We start from the raw sequence: 20,574 nt of genomic DNA on the forward strand, positions 1-20,574 counted from the left end.
TAGAAAAATAGTTTTTAAATAATGTAAAAATCAGTTTAGGGCAATAATATCTTCGGGTGTTATCAAAGAAAAACGTCTAAATTTTTGTTTAATTTTTAATTCTTTAAAATTCTGATTAATATCTTCTAAAAATAGCTCTGGTGCCTTGCTACAAATTGCATCTGTGTTTCCAAATTGTATTTAGATCAAACGGCGTAACCAACACTCATACGGATAATCCTTTGTTATCAGTAGGGACATATATCAAACCGTTATGGAATTTTCCAAATAATTGTAAACATACACTTCTTTGTCTTGCCTTTTTTATTTTTAAATTCAATCTAATCACCTTAAAAATTGTTTTTAGATAATTGTGAAATATTTTGCTTCTATTAGGAATAGTTATTCTTATTCAATTCCTACTATTAGTTCTCTCTCTCTCTCTCTCTCTCTCTATATATATATATATATATATATATATATATATATATATATATATATAAATTTGTAGTGGATGACATTTGATGTCAATACAGTTTTTCAAATATTAATTCATTAACTATTAAATTTAATTCGTTTTTAATACTTTAAATAGAGTTTTAGCAGTTTGCAATGAAATTTAGCAGTTTGCAATTTCTCTTCCTCTTCCATTATTTTTCAAAGTGGTGAGTGTTTGCTTTTAAAGATTTTCTTCAACGGATCAAAGGTGTAATGGTCTCCATCATTTCATGCAGTGGGACGAAAACTGTTTTCCAATGTGAATCTATTGCCTTCAATCTTTTCTTTCACAGCGTCATTAAAATAAATTTTAAGATAGTTTGGAGCAGCGGTAAATACAGTACAAGACATTTGCATAAAAGTCTCAGCACATTTTTAACTCTACAGTACCCAATTTCATTGTGACAATTGAATTTTTACCAATTAATGTTATGAACATCCAAACGTATCCATTAATATTTCAAAGCCCAAACTCTGAGTCGATCAGATCACAACGTTTATTCATTATCGTTTTCAATAAACTATCACTACCAGTAGCTATGCAAATGTGTGGCATTTTCATCCATTCTTTCTTCAATTTGGAATAGAAAATTTTTCCTTCTCCTCATAGCTTCTCATTACATCAACAATTTAACTTCTTGCATTTGCAAACAGAAATCTCTGTTTCTAAGTATTCCGCATGCATTCATCCAGATTTCCTACAATCCTTTTGTCATAATAATATTGTAATCGGCATACAACAGACGAGACATGCATGCCTCTTTAAAGAGCATGCAAATGATTGAGACATAGGAATACTACAATTTCAATAATTTAAGGAAAGAACTCGCAAATTATGAAATTCCTTGTTCATTATCACAATTCAGTTGGTTAACAAAAATAGATTGTTAGGATTGTATTTTTAAACGATAAGAAATGATTTCATTTCTATTGAAGTCTAAAATGTTCAATTTAGATACAAGAAAAATGTCTCAAAATATATCAAAGTTCGTTCTTAAAGAAATAGAAAATATATTCCCATTTGAAAATTTATACATTTTTGTATCGGTAAAATACATTTTTTTTTTATCCATGCTATGATTTGGATAATTCTAATAATTTAAAAATTTATTTAAAGGAAAAAAAATGAAAGTCCTCGGTTTTGAGAACATTCTGCAGACGATGTAGCCGTAGGCTCAGAGAAAAAAAGTATTCAGATATTATAACCAAATCTCGAATTCAGTTTTCAAGCTACGAAATACACAGTCATTTTTCAGTGATTTATTTCAGATTTAGTTTCTCTTCAATATAGTTATGAATATAAAAACTTACATTAAAAAAAAAAGGCTTTCTGCCATAAATGTTGTGAAGTTTCCAAGTGTTTCATTGTACAATATCAGATATTTTCATTGAAAGTTAGTTTCTTTCTAAAGTTTTTAGGGCGGATCTTCATTTCAGTAGTGTCAAGAGACTCTTTGTGCCCTCTAAAAGATTTCCAGTTGACACCGTCAGCTATGCTTTCATGTGGCCCTCTGTGGTACACACCATTCAAGTTCGAGTCGTGACACGCATTGTACCACCATCCACCTTTGTATATGCTAGCGCAGTTATTTTTGTGATTATCATTGTCTCTGTCTTTTGTAGAAAATTTCTGATTGTCGTGTTTGTAATTTATTGAGTCACCTAAGGAAAATGAAAGACATCTATGAGAACAAACAAAAGATAAAAATGAAATCTACTATCGCAAATTTCAAGTCATCATGTGAGAACATTATTATTTTTTGTCATTATTTGTCTTAATTAATTTAAATCATTAATCAGTTTTAACCGGTTTGAAACAATCGAGAGACTTCTCAATTAGTCTCTATCCCTCCCACAAACACACTCTCTCTCTCTTTCAATCTATCTATATATATATAATGAAAAAAAATTTTAACTTTCATTTTCAATTTTTCTAGCTGGCAAACAAAGTTTTGGAGCTCGACCGATTTTGAGATGAAATAACAGCTTTGATGTCATAGTTCTACGTCAACCTTTTAAAAACGCATCTGCTGTCAAAGAAGCATACATAATAATAATGCGATGCTGGTAAAAACAGGTAAAAAATATATGCGATCAAAAGATGATGATGATGAAAATTGCCATTTATACTTTATTCATTGCCTACGTGATTTCGAGCTTCAAAACCCTATAACCAAAAACATCATGTTCTCACATGATAATAATAAAGTCGAAATTCTTCATAAAAGATAATGTGGAATAAAATAAACAATTTACTTAATATCAAGACAAGTTGTACTAATCATTGGATCAAGAGTAGTGGTATTAATATTTTAATATATAAATTCTAAAATATTAGAAATAAGTAATGAAAAATGAACTTAATTCTTTCACTACCAACCCAGATGTGAAGTTTTACATTAATGGGCCCTTTTTGGGCTGGTTTTTGTTTCAAACGAGGAGAGCAAGATGTAAAGCAAGTTTAACATTGAGCATGCCCTTTCTTTACATCCTCGATTACTCAGAACTTCTCTCTAAACGACCCATTAGTAAAGAACTCGAACGTCCAGTTTAGGCCGGATAAATAATGGGAGGGTTGAACAAGAGAAAATTCGCAGTTATCATCTCCTTCCTTTAATTTATTATTTATTTGTCGATAGATTAATAACGAAAAAAAATAACAATAAAAATTTAAAAATCTTTGTAAAATATTTAATTACATATAAAAATTTGAAATTGGTTATCAGACCGATTCAATTTAATTAATGTGAAATGTATCCTAATTCATAAAATAAATACAAAACGAAAAAAGTATAGGAATAATGCAAAGAAATCAAAATATGTTTTCCTGAAACTTTATTTATTTGCGGCTGAGATACTAACAAAATTTTTAATAGAGTTTTTTTTTCCAATAAATGACAATCAATTTATAAAAAGAAAAAATCCAGAAAATGCAAAATTAATCGCATTTCCGATCTTTTTCATGTGTAGGATAATGTTATAAACCCATTAACTGACAAATTTTTTTAAAACTTTTTTGTTCGGAAAAATTATATATATGCGCTAAAATTTGAGTAACAGTATCATTATATTCAAATTTGAAACAATTATACTGTTTTATTTAGAAAATATTTTTCTCTATTCGAAAATATTTTTGAAATCTGGTATTATTATAAAATGAATCAATAAAATCATTTAAATAAAAAAACAAAAGACTGTGTAAATAATAGAGCGTTATTATAGCCTCTAAAATGCTTAATTATGTATGGTATTTTATTATAATACAATAACCTGCCAAAACTATAGCACTTCAAATATGAGAATTCTGTTCCCTTCAATTTACAGACGAATTTCAAATTTGTTCGCTTGTTGCAAAGAAACGAAGCACAGAATACTTACTTTCTGCTACACACAATACTGATTGATAAATGCGGAATGAAATTAAACTGTTAGAGATACCAAATATTGGCGCTGTGTGGTGCAAGTAAAATTCCCAAATCCCCAAATGGGGGATCAAGGCAGCTAATGTTAAGTAAAAAGATGTTTTTCCGCAAATGGAAATCAGATAGTTATAGCTCTAATATAAAATGCCACTACAACAGTACATCAACAGGAAATATGCTGACATCGCTGTTGATAATCTCATATAGAATTGGTGCAAAATTAAAAATTAAAATAAGAACACAAAAATTAAAATAACTTAACGTTTCCCATTTTTCCTCACATGGTAATTAGCATTCTGGCCAGATGTAATGTCATCCGTTTTCCCACTCATAATTAAGTGCCTACGGACCGCCAGATGTGGATTCCTTTCACTAGTAGAGTCATTGTGTCTGGAGACGAACGTCAAAACATCCAGATGTTAAACTTTTTTTACCCTATAAAGGGACACCTCAAATCTTCAAGAAACAATCAATCTCCAGCAACCGTTGTCATTAAGTATCGAACTCAGGTGGACTTCAACCGGTGTTAGTTGTGAATTGATTATAATTAACATGTGTTAGGGAGGGGTCAGCTCAAGTTCTCCAATCAGAAACTCTGAGGCGGATATCTGATAAAATGTGATATTTTGGTTTGATTTTAGGGAAGGTAGAGAAAAGAGCGGAGAGCAGTGAGATGTGTCGAATTGGAATTTGGAGAAACGTTGGTGTCCGAAGAAGTTGTTTCTGATTTTTTGAGAAGTTCCGTGTGATTCTGGATTCTGTGTTAGGATCCACTCGATAAAATCGCCCCTGAAGTAGCCGTTTTGAGCTAACAGCCTGTTAGCGTTTTTTAGGGTGACTTATTCTCCGATTTGATCGAGGAACTATTTCCTGATTAAATTTTCAACTGTTGTGTGTTGTGTAAATAACATTAACCTAGATGAGAAGAAGTTGTTTTTTGTATATATATATATATATATATATATATATATATATATAAATTGTTTTGATACGCTATTCTCTTATTTAATCTTTAATCGTTCTAGATGAAGATATTACAGTAGGCTTACAGATGAAAATATAGAATAGTCTATTGATCTCAGAAAGGCAACAATTTTGCATCTTACCTGCTGTGCCACTATAGTCCTTAATGTGCGATGTGTAGTTGTTGACCTCGTCATCGATCCAAAACTTGTCGTAAAGGGCATACCTCTCTTCTCCGTCCACTGCTTTCAGATCGAAGCGAATTGAGTACAAACGTTGATTGGTCAAAGCGAATATGTTGTCATTTCCTGAAATAAACGAACATGACTTATTGCTTTCCTTATTATAGAAGAACATTTAAATTATGAAGGTTTTGCTTTCGATGTGCCATCATGAAAATCTATTTGAATTTATTATTGTTGTTTGATTCAGAGGGGTTGCTGACTTTTGGGTTTAAGCTTTCTTAATAGGAGCTAATTTTGCTTTTCTGAATATACCTCAATAGTTTTACAAATCACAGAATTCCAAAAAATAATGAAATAAGTTCCAGAAGTGAGTTTCAGAAAAAAAAATTATAGTTTTCAGTATTTAAATTCTTAAAAAAAACCTTGACCTTCACTTATGAATGAATAAAAAGTTTTATTCTTCTTAAGTTTATAGAATGACACGTCCTTCTTATAGTAAAACATTTTTTTTTATTATGATGTGGTAATTTCGGGAAGTGCAATCAATTTAGCAAAGTCAAATAAACATTCCACTTTGAAGCAAACAATGAGCTATTTGAACCTTTGTTAGATAGCAAAGATGATACCATATGTAGCACCTCATGTCAAAATTTCTACTCATACTGAAATGTATTAAATCCCGATGGCTCATGTACTCCAGAGATCATTATAAGAACCTAGTTTGGAATTCATAGCTGTTTAATCCTGAAGCCAAAATTCTACAGGTAGGCAATCAAGGCGTACAATATAAGTAGTGACCAAAGCCATGGTAGCTTTCTAGCATATCGTGCAAAATCACGTAAACTGTTCTTAGTTCTCCTTGGATGTTCATACGATAAATCCTTCAATTTTAACTCAGAAAATAAATTCTTGCCACTAGTAGTTTATTAACAAAAGTGGATGAAATATTTGCTTTTTATGTACTAAAATGTACCATTTTATACTGTCATTCATACTACTTGTTTTTTTTTTATTATTTCATACTCTGGTTTTCTCCTTTTTATTTCACTGTAAAAGAAGTTATTATACATTTTTTTTAAATAATGATACTTATCCATTTTTATTAGAATGAAATGACATTTTTAAATTTTTCTTTGTAAATTTCTTTATTTCTTTCATATTTTTCATTTTTTTCGTGGCTTTGATTTTTTCATTTTGTTAGAAATATTTCAAGCCACAAGTGGAGAAATTGTAAGAAATTATGTAAAATGATAGCAATTTCTTAGTAACTGCTCTATACAATATTTTATGTTTACTTTTATATCTAAATTTATTTTTATAAGCGTAATTCTATTTAAGAAATCAATTTGTTTTTATTTCAAAAATGCTTTACATAAATATTTTCTAGGTTAAATCGATTTTCATAACACTCACCTAACCAAAAGTCTTTTTCAATGTCTCCGAAACCATTCTTATAACTTGTCCAACCCTTGTAGAAAAAATGTTTCGATCTGTTGAAATTTCCTCTCCTCTGTATCACCTGCATAAAGTATTAAACTATAAATCGATGTTTACTTAAGCGCTTGTTCTAATAGATTTTTTTATATTATCATCGACAGTAAAGGTAATAGTAATTGTACAAATTCTGACAGAAATTCTTTCGAAACTATATGAATATCATTTGAACTGTGATCCGATTAAGAAAAAGTACCCCGAAATGGGAAAATAAACTTCTTCTTCTGGTGTACAGCCTGATTACACTACTCAACAAAGCAGTGTCGACAGTATTTGTTGTGACCGACTGCTGCCTTTATCATATCCACCCATATCATTGGTCAGTTCTCCGAATCGGCATTCTCTTCGAGGTGGTTGGCTCCCAAACTCTGGCTTGCCACCTCATCTTCCCCTACGTCTATCATCCTGTTTTACGAGGATTAGGCCACCAATTTAAGAAAAATCTCCTCAAAATTATCTGTATTCCTCCAAATGTGTTGTCCACAACAAAAGTAGAACAAACACTTTTAAATATTTAAATAATGAGAAAAAGACCATCAATTTTCATTATCATGCCTTTCAATGTTTTAAGATTTTTTGACACCTTTAGTACAAAGATTAAGTCAAACTTTGCACTTTTTTTAATTCTTACTTAATTCTGAGACTTATATATATATATACCTTTAAATAATCATAAACTGCTCCAATTCTTCCACAGATGCATTTGTATTCCCGAATTATTCAAAATCTTTGAAAGAAAGCGGAAATTTACCATCTTCTAATATAATTTGGATTATTAATGGATGGTATTTTCTTATTTTTATTTCTGAGTTATTAATAAAGTCACAAATTACTCTTCCTTGTTTTGGACATGTACCATCTGTCAAACCATTGAAGCTTTATTTTTTCTCTTAATTCCCATTTTAAGACATTATTTGATTTGGGGACAATTATATCAGTACTCTCCTTTCTGTGCAGCCAACTTTGCACTTTGAATCGCCCTTTCGTTACCATTTCGTTTCAATACGGGCCTTAACTCAATTTAACTCTATCTACTTGTTTCCGTTGTTCATATTTTCCTACGGCAACTGTGAGAATATTGTATGGCTTGTAGAACTGACAGAGAATCTGATAAAAAAAAGTGAAAATATACTGATGAGTAAATAGTATTCATCAAACTTCTACTACAAGGACGTTTGACTCAGAAGGATTCAGTGCTAACCAGGATTACTTGAACAATTTATCTATACTTATAATAAAGCTCAATGTGTGTGTGTGTGTGTTGGCGCTCCACAGGCCAGGTCATTTGACATACAGCTACCAAATTTGGTACATGTATACCTTAGATGTCCGGAATGTGCACCTGGGGTCCCTTTTTTTGAAATTTTAATTAGAATTTTAATTATTAATTAAAAACTAACTTTCCCGCCAAAAAAATCTTCCATTTTCCCCAACGCCAAATGATTTAGGCTTTAGTTCTTTTTTTCTCCCAACAGTAATGAGGCTAGGGTTAAGATATTTCGGCGGATTATTTCAAACGATTCTGTTTATTTTCTTAATGTTTTATGCATTTAAAATTAAACATTGTTAATTAATCCATGTTTCAGATTCATTCTGAAGTACTTTTGAATTAAAATAACACAGAATAAAGGAAATTAAAAATGTCTAATCTGCATAGCGTTACCCCAACTGGCGTAGAAAAATTCACGCATTTGCGTTACCGTAAAAGGCGAAGAAAATTCACGCATGCGCACTGTGTTCTGATTGTTGGCATGGCAACCATTATCAACGGACGATTTAAATTACTTTTAGGTTAGTTGTATGCTTTTGTATGTAAATTGTATTTATGTTAGTTATACATTTTTTGTATATGCTTATAGTTTTAAGTACATCGTTTTTTAAGTAGTTTTTTTTAACCTGTTTTCAATGATTTAAAATATTTTTAGGTTAGTTGCATGCTTTTGTAATTAAATTGTATTTATGTTAGTTATATATATTTTTTATATATGCTTATAGTTTTAAGTAAATCGTTTTTTAAGTAGTTTTTTTAGACCTGTTTTCGACCGATTATTTTAAACGATTCATTTTATTTTCTTAGTGTTTGATGCATTTAAAATGAAACATTGTTAATGAATCGATCCATTCATGATGAATCTGAGAAAATTTTGTTGACAAATTCTTGAGATATTACATAAATTAAGAAAGATATTCTTTAGTGCCCATAAAGTTTAAACGCTCAGTGACTTTATTATCAATAATCATATTATTAAAAAAAATGCTTTGTTTCAGTAAAAAAATATTATTATATTAATTGCAGATTAATTCTTTACACTTTAATTTAAAGCATAAATTCTACGAGGGGTAACAGAAAATGAGAGAGATACATATCACGTTATGACTGAAGGCCTTTATAATATTATGAGTGAATTATATGACTATCAAAATGTGAAGTTTTAAAATATTTTGCTGAAGAATCTATTAAAGTTGGAATTGCATAAAATATTTAATTATTAAAATTTTAACGAACATTCAGATTGGCGTACCGGCTGGTCGCCAAAGGCGGCTAGTAATATATAAAGAAACATATGAATTTCAGAAAAAAATTATTTATTAGTGCCCGAATAAAGAAGAGAACTCGGAGAAATCATAAAGTTTTCTGAGTACAAAGCAAGCCGAAATTTTAACTTTCTTATTATAAGTAAGATCGAGGCTAGTATTGTTAATTTAGATAATGCTTAATTATCTAAATTTATAATTATATATAATTAATAATTATATATTTTTTGAAATTTCCTTTCGTTTATGATGTATAAAATGGACTAATTTCCAGATTTCTTCTTATTGAATAATAAAACAAATTTTATTTAAAAAATGTCATTGTTATAGAAAAATTACACAATAAAACGAAAATAAAAAAATATCAATTATAATGACTAATTATTTAACTACAACAAGTAGGGATGACGATTATCTTTCGAGCTGTTATTACGTAACCAATATCAAAAAGTCACAAATACCAGTGATCAATACTTTTCAAAGAGGGGTGGGATTCAAATTCTTGATACGATCTTACTGGTGATCTTTCGATTACAGGTTTTGGATCACGAAGAAAGTAACAATTGATACGATATCACTGAAATTTACCAGAGCGGTGACTTCACTGGAAAGTAACAATCGATACGATATGTCCAATGAAAGCTCTCGAACGAAAGAAAAAGGGATAAATCTGTGAATGGATTGAAAAGAGAATGGACCGGTTATTGGAAATATCGTATCGTTGAATTGCATATCACTGACATTTATCGGAGCGGTGATTTTATTGGAAAGTGTGAAATCGCCGCTCTACTTCATGAGAGTAACCTTGACTTTCCGATATTCGCATTTGATGATGCACTATTCCATACAAATACTTTTTAATTACTTGTGACTTGATTTTGCATATATTACGTTTACTGCTGGCGCCATCTATTCGTAGAATATAGAACTAAAGTAAACAATTTAAAGAAATAACATATATATTTAATTCAAATTTTTAAGAAAATGGTTTACTCCAATAAAGAAATTAAATAAATAGTTTTGAAAAAAAAATCAAATTTAAGAAGTTAGCTGAAATAGATAAATTAATTCAATCACACGTTACTTAAATTAGCAAATTAAGTATTAATTATAATTAATAAATTTTATATTTAATATTAAGTAATAATTTTTAATTAATAATATGATTGAAATAACAGATATTTGGAACAAATATTTAAAAATAACAATAGCAAAATTATTTGTTATTCAAAAAATCGGGGATTATGCATCTCTAACAACAAGAGAATTACTTACGAAACTTAATCGATACGTAACAAAGACGAAATAATTTCGTAGAAGTATCTTTTATGAGACATGTGACCTTTCACATCATTTATATGATGTACAGAGTATTGAGGCATTTAGGTGACAGACTCCGATGATTAGTATTAGAAATGAAGCGAAGAAAATATCGCATTTTGCTGCAAACGACGTTTTGATATTGAAAATAAGATTGCAGGGGAACATACAGGAGAGTATTCGTAGGTGTCAATTGATCTGTGAATGCTTTCATATATTTGTTCATGATATCTGAAGAAGGAAACTAAACTCTATTTCTCAATCTCCATATTCACTATATGTTAATACATTAATACTATATGTTAATATATTCACTATATGTTAATATATTCACTATATGTTAATACCTTAAAACTACATGTTAATATATTCACTATATGTTAATACATTAAAACTATATGTTAATAATATGTGTTAATATATTCTCTATATGTTAATACATAAAATTAAATGTTAATACTATGTGTTAATATATTCTCTATATGATAATATGTTCACTATATGTTAATACATTAAAACCTGGTAAGCCACTTGTTAATACATTAAAACTATATGTTAATATATTCACTATATGTTAATACATTCAAACCTGATAAGCTATCTGTTAATACATTAAAACTATATGTTAATACTATGTGTTAATATATTCGTTATATGTTAATGCATTAAAACTATATGTTAATATTTTCAGTATATGTTAATACATTAAAACTATATGTTAATACATTAAAACTATATGTTAATACATTAAAACTATATGTTAATACATTCACTGTATGTTAATACATTAAAACCTGGTAAGCTACTTAATAAGCACAACTTTCTTATTAATTTGCAATGAGCCTAATGAACATGGAGAAAATCAGAGGATCATACAAGACGGATCATTGTTGCTCAGATTAGCACCAATATCATATTTCTTATCTTTTAAAGAGGCCAATAGTTATTTTACATCCTTTTTGACTGCATAATCATGACCGGTAGAATAACACGACTATTCATTATGCGCCTATTATACTTATTGTCTTCTTTCCAGCATTGCACAATGCCCTTTGCGGACGAGGAACTTCAAGCACGGGGATGAAAATTTTGACCGAAATTGCATACAGATTACCGTTTTCTTCGGGGAAACAGATATAAAAGTGATACTGATAAATGGTATATATGAAAGGAGGGAGGTTTTTGTATAAACCACTCAGAATGGGAACTATTTTTCATAGTTCAAAGTACTTGAGGTGGTTCGGCATTCAAAATGTAGTGATTGGTCTAGTGCTAAGACGGGGAATTTCATTATGATTACAAAGCAACCTAGTAGTATTGTAAACGCGCCATCAAATAAGTTTACTGCATGTATTATTGTTGCCGTAGAGAGTCATCATAGCATGATTCTAATTTTTGAGTATCTTAGCTTTTAACAATCTGTTTATTTCATCTTTGTTAGTAATTTTCTCACTTAGTCATTGGAGTTCCTGGAAATCTGTTATATTTTAAGTTTAATCGTATAGCAGAAGCAAAGAAAGAAGTCTCACAGTCCATCCTCCTCCCTCTGTGTCCATATCGCAAAACACGTTTAGTGGTCTGTCTTCGGTCACTCGACTCTTTGGCCAGATGGTATAAACGCCACTTTCGTTGTGGCCATTGGCCAACACATCTGCGCAATCCATGGGCTTTGTTTCTTCCTTCGCCAAAACGGGTGCACCTTCAAAAGTAAAATATATAAATTGTAATGCACATGAAAAAAAAATAGATAGTTTTGATTAAATGAAAGTTAGTCATGTGGAAATAAATGCTCATTAATTTATTTGTCATCAGTAAACTTGTATGGAATAATCTAAATAAGGGTGAACATACAATGATTGGGAATTAACGATATACAGTATGATTCAAAACTTATCGTTCGAATTTCGTTTGGTGGTAAGGGATATCTCAGGAAATCGATTTCACATAGGAAAGTATGTCCTCAAACTTCATCCGCATGATCAAAATTGACAAGTGAAGCGAATTCAAGGAAACAGTACAGTTTAGGGTAACGAATGTGGCCAACATGGTAAAGTACATTCGTTACCAGTAATTGCTTCACAGAAGGTGCTCAGAATTGCGACCATTTGCACGAGCACGGGATTCACAGAACCGTTGCATTGACCACCGAACAATTTCAGAAACTCCTGGCATATCACGGACAATGTTTGCGGCATATCCACCGAGATATGTGGTATCAACATGACGGTACTCCAGACCATAGCACAATTGTTGCGCGTGATTACCTGAAACGAATATTCGGAGTTCAATAGATCAGCAGAAGTGGACTGATGACTTGGCCACTTAGGTCACCTGATTTATCGCCCATGGATTTATTTTGGTGTTGGGTCATGAAAGACCATGTGTACGATACCTCCGTTGACAGTGAAATGGACCTTGCTCGAACAGTGTCCGCCGCGGGCATTGTCCGTGATGTACCAGAAGTTTTTGAAAATGTTTTGGCAGTCAATGCAACGGCGCTGTGAATCCCGTGTTCGTTTCAATAGTTGCAATTTTGAGCACCTTCTGTGAAGCAATTACTGGTAACGAATGTACTTTACCTTGTTGGAATAAAGGCCACATTCGTTACCACTTAACTGTACTTTTTCTTTGAACTCACTTCGCTTGCCCATTTTGTCCATACAGATGAAGCTTGCGGAGATACTTCTCTATGTGAAATCAGAAAACCCTACCTCCGTACGAAATTTGAACGATAAGTTTGGAATCACCTTGTAGATATAAACTGCAAATTCAAATAGATTGATTAAAGATTCTAATATGAAAAGTGGGTCTCGTGAAGATCCATATTATACTCGATCCTAATGAACAGTAACTCCGTGCAGTTCCAATGCATTAGATGTGCTGTGGAGCAAAACTTCAGACAATGAAATTCCGTATTTAAAAGAATGGAAAATATTTCAGAAACTCTACACAAGACTCACTGTATTGGGAAAGAAGTATGATGAAAAAAATCAAGCAGGCATAAAGCTTCAAAGCCAAATCGTCCTGGATAATCACAGATAATTGGTCAATTTATATTTAATTCAGTCTATAAAAATGAAAAAAAAAAATCTGGAACTTATTGATATTTCAAAATAAAACGACTGATTCAGTTCATTATAATACCCGTTATTTTACATCTAATCATTCCAGATTTTAACCAAAATTATTATTATTTTTTTCTTTTCGAATCAGAAACTTAATCAAAAACAGAAGAGGTTTCAATCTATTTCTCCTGCAATATCAGAATGATCATAATCTGCGCTGTGAGCAAGCTGGTGTAAAACACCCCTATCAATGTTTTAAAAAATACAATCTTTGCTTCTTAATTAAATCTTGTCCTAAAATTTTGTTAGTTAAAAATAACATTTCAATTCGCTTGAATTCTTTGAAAAGTTGAAGAGAATAGGACCTGTATTTAATGAGAATGTAACTATTGTGATTGGCACAATTTTAGGTGTCAATTTAGGTAGATTTTAGGCCATCTACTGTTTATATGAAAGTTTCTAAGCCATCACATTTTTTTTGAGAGAAGTATAACAAAATATTTTTTATGTAAGTGTAGCTGCTCACTCTTTGATGATTTGTGAGTTTGATTTTACATTCATCAAGGAGATTTAGAGACCCCATTTACCTTTAAATGAGAATTACTTTTGTTTACTTTGGACAATTTTTTTTATTAAAAAATATTATTTTCAAGGTTCTAAAAAATTTATTGCTTATTTGGAAGATTTTGGGATGTTACAAATTAAAGGGAAGATGCATTTTGTAGCTACAAATGACAACAGGTAGAAAGTGTTTCATTCGAATGTTGCAAATAATTTAAAATTTGTGGCTGTCAAATTTGGTAGTGGTTGAAAACTAAATATTTTTAAACTACGTTTTCATTCGTTTGCTTTTACTGAAAACTTTGCTTACTTCAAAATGACCTTTTATCTAAATGGTGTAAAAGTCTTTCCAAATATTAATAAATACTGGCTAAATAAGTCAACAAGAATTTTTTTACGCTAATTTTTATCTTTTTTTCTTCAGTTTTTACCAAATTCTTACCCATTTCCTCAATTTTTACGAAATTTTTAAAAATTTTAGTAAGAGAGAGATTATGATAACGACATATTTATAAAAATATCGCATTATATGAGAGAAAAATACTAATTTCGTACAAATTGTTTTAATATATATATTTTGACATTTTTAATTTTTGGTATTCTGATATTCGGTTTTGATATTTATAATTTTTTAGATTGACGCTTATTTCAATTTACTCGGTTTTTAAAATTGTATCGTGTATTTTAAAATTGTATTGTGTAAAAATGCATCACATTTTAATAAATGTAGCGAGAAAGTTTTTGATATATTCATAAACATATGATTAATTATAAGGTGGTTTATAAAAACTTTGCTTCAAAAAATAAAATGAAATAAAAGGAAACAAAAATTTTTAATGCTTTCCAAAAAATCGAAGCTACTGTTTGAACTAATATTATTCTCAGAAACTATTTGATTTATAAAACTCGGATCCATATTGTTGTAAAAAAATAATCCTTTTTTTATTAAAAGAATGGTTTATTTAAAAGACTGTTATTTTTAATTTGAAATTTTTGATTTCGTAAATGGAAGATATTTTTGAAATTTTTATTTCTATCATAACTACATATAACTATTTCAAAACTAAATATATTTGGCCGAAGTTGTAGAAAAAAATATTTTAAAGACTCAATAAAATGCGGTTATTCTCATTCCAGTATATTTCATTCAAATTAGAGAAAATTCTGGTTTATTGATTTAAACTAAGGCAGAGGGTTAAAAATCAGAATTCTCGTCTAAATTGAGATTTCTACTCTCTTTAGATAATTAGGCTCAAATACCATTCTCATTTATTTAATTATCAAATGATTTATGAGATTTCAAAATTTTTTTTGAAAGAACAAACCGCATATCATATGTGAAACACCTCGTCAGAATAATAATAACAAAAAACACTCTTATTAAAATTAACTAGATGAGTCACAGCATACCATTCTCAATGAAACATAATATAATTCATAAGGAACAGAGTAATTAGAATAAAATATCTTCATTCAAAGTATCATATTTTTACTAATAGCAAGAGAACTGTAAATCGAGAAAAACAATGAGAAACAAACAAAATAAAATTTTAAAATGAAAAAGCTCTAAATCAAGTATTACCACTTTCATTTAGAAATTAAAAACAGCCGTAAGTAAAATATTATTTTTTCTTTGAACCAGCGAAAATGGTTACTCCGTAACTTACTCGCATTCTTTTAAATAGAGGTATTATCCTGACAAAAAATTGTGGACCTTAGGCAGCAAGCGCTAAGAGTGCTCAAAATTTTAATTTTAGAATCCCACATATGAGGATTTTGTGCTACGTAGAAATGAAGAAAACGAATAAACGAATAGATATTTTTTTCCGTCCGACTGAATCCAAAATTTGACGTAGAACTGCATTTGTAGTAACAAGACCATAGACTAAATTCCATATATCCAGATTCTTTTATCTTTGAGTTATCCTGTTGGCTGTAGAGCGCCAACACATACTTTCATCTTTATTATTAGTAAATATATGCATATTAATTGTTTTTTTTTCTAAAATATTAAAAATAAGAATAATTTGATACTCATTTTTATAACATTAATAATTAAGTAAGAATGAAAATCTCACTTACAGACTGGGAAAGCCACCTTCGCTTTTGCAATCATATCCACTGCAGCATCCAAGTAAGATATGGAAGGCTCGCTGTAACTGCAATTCTTCGTCTCAATTCCGACAGCACCGTAAATAAGCAAAGATATGAAAAACAATAATTGATTTGAAATGCTCCTAGAAATATAAGATATGTTTGGAACATATTCTTTTTAATTCGAGATAGATCACTTTTCATTTATTAATTATTTAGAGACAGACTAAATAGTTTGGAATTGGGGCCAAATAACGAGATAACATCTGTACCATTATCCATTCCCTCTAATTTTAACCTTAAACCAGCCAGTGGAAGTTGAACCATTTCCAAATTTAGTGTGTATGAGGGGGCTGGTATTTCTTAAGTATCTCAATTTGCATATTTAAAGTACAAAATTTGCTGGCAAAAAAAAAAAAAATAAATAAAGCCATTAAATCATAGCACACATGCGAGAAGTTTGCTATGTATCTTTATTTTGTGTTTTACTATCTTCAGAATTCATTTATTTTATAGATATAAAAGCTGTCAAAGAAAAAATAAATTAATTCAGCCAAAATAAATGAAACTTGAAATTTTTTGAGTTGACAAAATAAAAAATAAAATAAAAAAATAATTATAATACGTTTGTGTTATTCAGAAAGGTTCCTTTTAATAGCTGATACCTTTCTTAACTTTTAGAATTGAATATTTACTTAGTTTTTATGAAATAGTATTAAGTTTACGCAAGTATTTCAATTCTAAGAATATTTAATAGAATATTTAGGTTCTGGAACAACATTCATTTATATAGTATAAAATTTAAGATGTCATAATAATGCGGAATCAAAATAACTCTGCTTTTGATTTTGATTTTGATTACGGTATAGATGATTTGATTTAATTTTATATTTTGTGCAGTTATTTTTTATTTAATCAAGTGAAATTCATTCATTAATTAATTAATTTTTATTTAATCAGGCGAAATTCATTCATTATTTATTTATTTTTTCTTCACTAGAAAGTTTTCTGTGTCAGTTAAAAAATGTAATAAGCTGATAAATTATTTAAATCAATTATTAAATTATTCTGCTGCAAATATTTACGTATAACAGACAATTGATTAAAACAAGTTCATAAAAAAATAAAGAAAAATGGTCGTGTATGTAAGCAAAACTTTTAAATTGAAAATTTCTTTAAATTATTTTTCTTAAATTCATGACTACCTAAATTTTTAATACAAATTCATATCGCTTAAATTCAAAATTAAATTTATTTTAATTTAAATAATTTATTAAATTATTCATCTTCAAATATTTCCGCATAACAGACAATTGATTAAAAAAAGTTCGCAAATAAATAAAGAAAAAAGAAAAAAAAAAAGAAAGAAAAGTTGCCTTATATGTAAACAAAAATTTTAGATTCAAAATATTCAAAAATTATTTTTTTACATTTCATAACTACCTAAATTTTTTATACAAATTTATATCACTTTGGTTCAATATTAAAGAATATTTCAGGCTAAAACTAGTAAACAAACTTGATATTTGCTGTTCTTTTATGAATTTAAATGAAATTTCTAATATCCGCTGTAAATATAATAAAAAATAAATTCTATCTAAATTAAAATTCTGTAAAATTCTATCCAAATAAATATTTTATAAAATTATTCACAGTTTATAAAATGTATAACAAGAAATAACTTACTTACATTATGGTATCAGCGTATTTGCAAGTATATTAATTTCTTTGAAAGAAAAATCAGCTTCTTATTTGATAGTTTAGTACATTTTTTCTTGACCATGCTAGAATCTTTATGGGGAAAAAAAGAAACCACCCTAATCATAAGAGAAATAACAAAAGAACTTGTGAACAAAAAACTCAGCCAATTAAAATAGGAAGGAAGCGTTCGCTGTTTCAAGCTACTCGAGTCCTAACTTTGTTAATTAAAAGTTCAAAAAGAAGTATTGTGTCAGATCAGGTGAAACACAAGAACGCGTTCACACTGACGACATCCATTCATTATGCTATTTAAGAAGAAGAATTTGTAAAGGTGCTAGATAATTGCTTATGACCTTCAAATCTTTGTGATCGAAATGATGTAATATATTAGAGAACTATAATTAATCATTCATCTTCTATAAAGATAAAATAATTGCGCTTTTATTATTTAAAAGTCGGTAATAATGCTAAAAAAGTTTGTAAAAAGTTGTAAACACGCATTCATTTGTTTTGAGTGTTTGTCTCTTTTGTTATGCTTATCTTTTGTTTAAATATTAGATTTGCGAGACTCAAATTGAACCCAGAAATTTTCTTTCGAAACTGTTAACTTAACTTTCGATCCAAGAAACTGTAAATCAGTCGATAAAAAATTCGTTATTGCCAGAAATATTATCTATTCCAAGAAGCTTGTCGCTGGCATTAAATTAAAAACACATTTATTAAAATTTTTTTGGTATAGTTACCCATGTTTTACGAAAGTTGATTGCAATTTTTGTTATCTATTAACCTTTCCTCTAGGGTAACGGTATTTTAATTATTAAAGGATGAAATGCCTAGCATTTTATGAGAGTTCAAACAGAATCAATCACTTTTAGAGTATATTAATAATACTAATTGAATGCTGTTGCTCAAGTCTCATATTTCCAGTGATTTTACAAATACATTATATTGTAATTGCTCATAACTTGTTTATGTACTTGCTTAAAATCACCATTCAGGAATAATCGTTTTATAATCCTTATGGCAAAAATTTTAGTTCTTTCAATTTTCAATATATTTAGTTCCTTTCAGCGCTTTAAGAAAACCTTCAAATTTATTTCTCATTATCAAAATGATTCAAAGGGCAAAATAAAATTCCTTTTCTATATCCACATTCCTCTTCCCACTACCCTTCAGTCATTGGAAGTATGTAACCTTAAACAGGCTGCTCCGACCCGCCAGTTGGAAAGCGGAAAAATCTGAATGAACAGACCGCCACAGCAGCAACCCTAGCGGGAACACTGGTTAAATCCTCAGGACCATCACCGGCCACGGTACAACCTTTCCCTTGGGAAGTACGTCCCGTCATCCATGGAAGGAACAAGACCCTCACCTTTTTCTGTACCCACCAGGGTGATGAGAGCCAATCATCATGTCCGAAGCTTCTCATCCTCAATTACGAGGTGACCTCGGGGGGGTGGATAGTTGAAGTATGTAAAGTGCAAACATATTTCTTCACTCAACAAACTTGCGTACAACAGAAAAAAGATATAGAGTTGTGTAAATAAAAATAATGGATATGTAGCTTATTATTATGTGCTATCATTTGAGATTAGTCTCAGAACGCCAAGGTTTCAGTTTTAGAAGCAAGAGATTTTCTTTCAGAAACTAAGTTAAATTATAAAAAAAAATCATTTGTAAACTTTTAGAGCGTTAAACCCTAAACTAATATAAATTCTTAGAGCCTATCTAGATGTCACTACAAATGCGTGAAATGAAAAATAGTATAAAAGGAAAATAAAATCTTTTTCAAAATATCTTTCAAACGCTATTTTCAACCTAAAACCATGTTTCTGTGTTTGAAAATTTATATTTATGAGGTGAAAAGGTTGCATTATCTCTACAAATATGGTCTTCAAAAACTTATCGAAGCCTTCTAAAGCATTAGTAAAATATGCGATAAGAAATTTAGAAATGTTTTCATTATGTCCACGATGATTTCAAGGCAAGGTTGTTTTTTTGTCGTTGAGGCTGGGTATGGACCAGATTGCGCCATTTGTTATGTCTGAAAACTCTTATTTTGAAAACATTTTACATTAAAAAAAATTAATATTATCTGCAATGGCTGAAAGTTATTCCAATTTAAAAATTAAATTCAATTAAAGCTCATTTTGTCTGCATCGGTTTACTCAGTTATAAACTCTGAAACACATATTATTATGTACCCAAATCATTATCATTACCAAAATATGAAAAAAGTCAAGAAGTGGGATCAAATTAATAAATAAAACTAATTTTAATGTAAAATATGTTTATAAACAGGATGATATAAAGAAGAAAATGACAAAACAGTTGTTGCAATATTTTCTGGTCAGTAATTATAGTTATGCGAATTCAAAGTGTACTCGAGTCTCCACAATAAGTTAACACCTTGCAAATTTATCGATTTTTTTTTATTACAGATAATACAGTAAAATTTTCAAATAAAACCAAAATATAAGTAAATTGAATAGTATTCTCTATACCGTGAATATAACATAAAAATTCATAACGATGAAACATTTTATTTTATTCTTGTAGATAGAGAGAAAAGTATATGAAAACAATTGTATTTGAACACAAATGATTGAGCAAAATATAATGAAAATTTAATATAAAATATAATTACATTACTCAAGTTTTATTAATTTTGCTATGTTAAATGTTATAGAATAACATAAGAATGAAATTTGTTACCACTTCGTTGGCGCTCTTTGTTAAAAAATGTTGCAACCATGC

The 20,574-nt window shown here is 29.4% G+C and overlaps 1 protein-coding gene across 2 annotated transcripts; it reads right to left on the reverse strand.

The window, feature by feature from the left end:
- Positions 1 to 1,833: 1,833 nt before the first annotated feature.
- On the reverse strand, positions 1,834 to 17,883 carry LOC129984442 (techylectin-5A-like). Of its 2 annotated transcripts, none has more exons than XM_056094324.1 (6): positions 17,807 to 17,883; positions 16,105 to 16,259; positions 11,926 to 12,095; positions 6,461 to 6,566; positions 5,006 to 5,170; positions 1,834 to 2,139 (listed from the first exon to the last, which is right to left on the reverse strand). In XM_056094324.1, coding segments are annotated over exons 1-6 (885 nt in total). In that variant the 5' UTR covers positions 17,809 to 17,883; the 3' UTR covers positions 1,834 to 1,852. The 2 variants fall into 2 exon arrangements, with proteins under 2 accessions (XP_055950299.1, XP_055950300.1); XM_056094325.1 differs by having other exon boundaries at positions 17,803 to 17,820.
- Positions 17,884 to 20,574: the final 2,691 nt, after the last annotated feature.

The sequence above is a fragment of the Argiope bruennichi genome, chromosome 9 (assembly GCF_947563725.1).
Source record: "Argiope bruennichi chromosome 9, qqArgBrue1.1, whole genome shotgun sequence".
NCBI classification, from domain to species: domain Eukaryota; kingdom Metazoa; phylum Arthropoda; class Arachnida; order Araneae; family Araneidae; genus Argiope; species Argiope bruennichi.

What these genes read in the sequence shown, in the direction of transcription:
- LOC129984442 (XM_056094324.1), bottom strand. An exon ending in GAAGGTGGCTTTCCCAGTCT is followed by an intron (nt 12,096 to 16,104) that starts GTAAGTGAGATT and finishes TTACTTTTGAAG; the next exon opens with GTGCACCCGTTTTGGCGAAG. An exon ending in TGAAAAAGACTTTTGGTTAG is followed by an intron (nt 5,171 to 6,460) that starts GTGAGTGTTATG and finishes CGTTTATTTCAG; the next exon opens with GAAATGACAACATATTCGCT.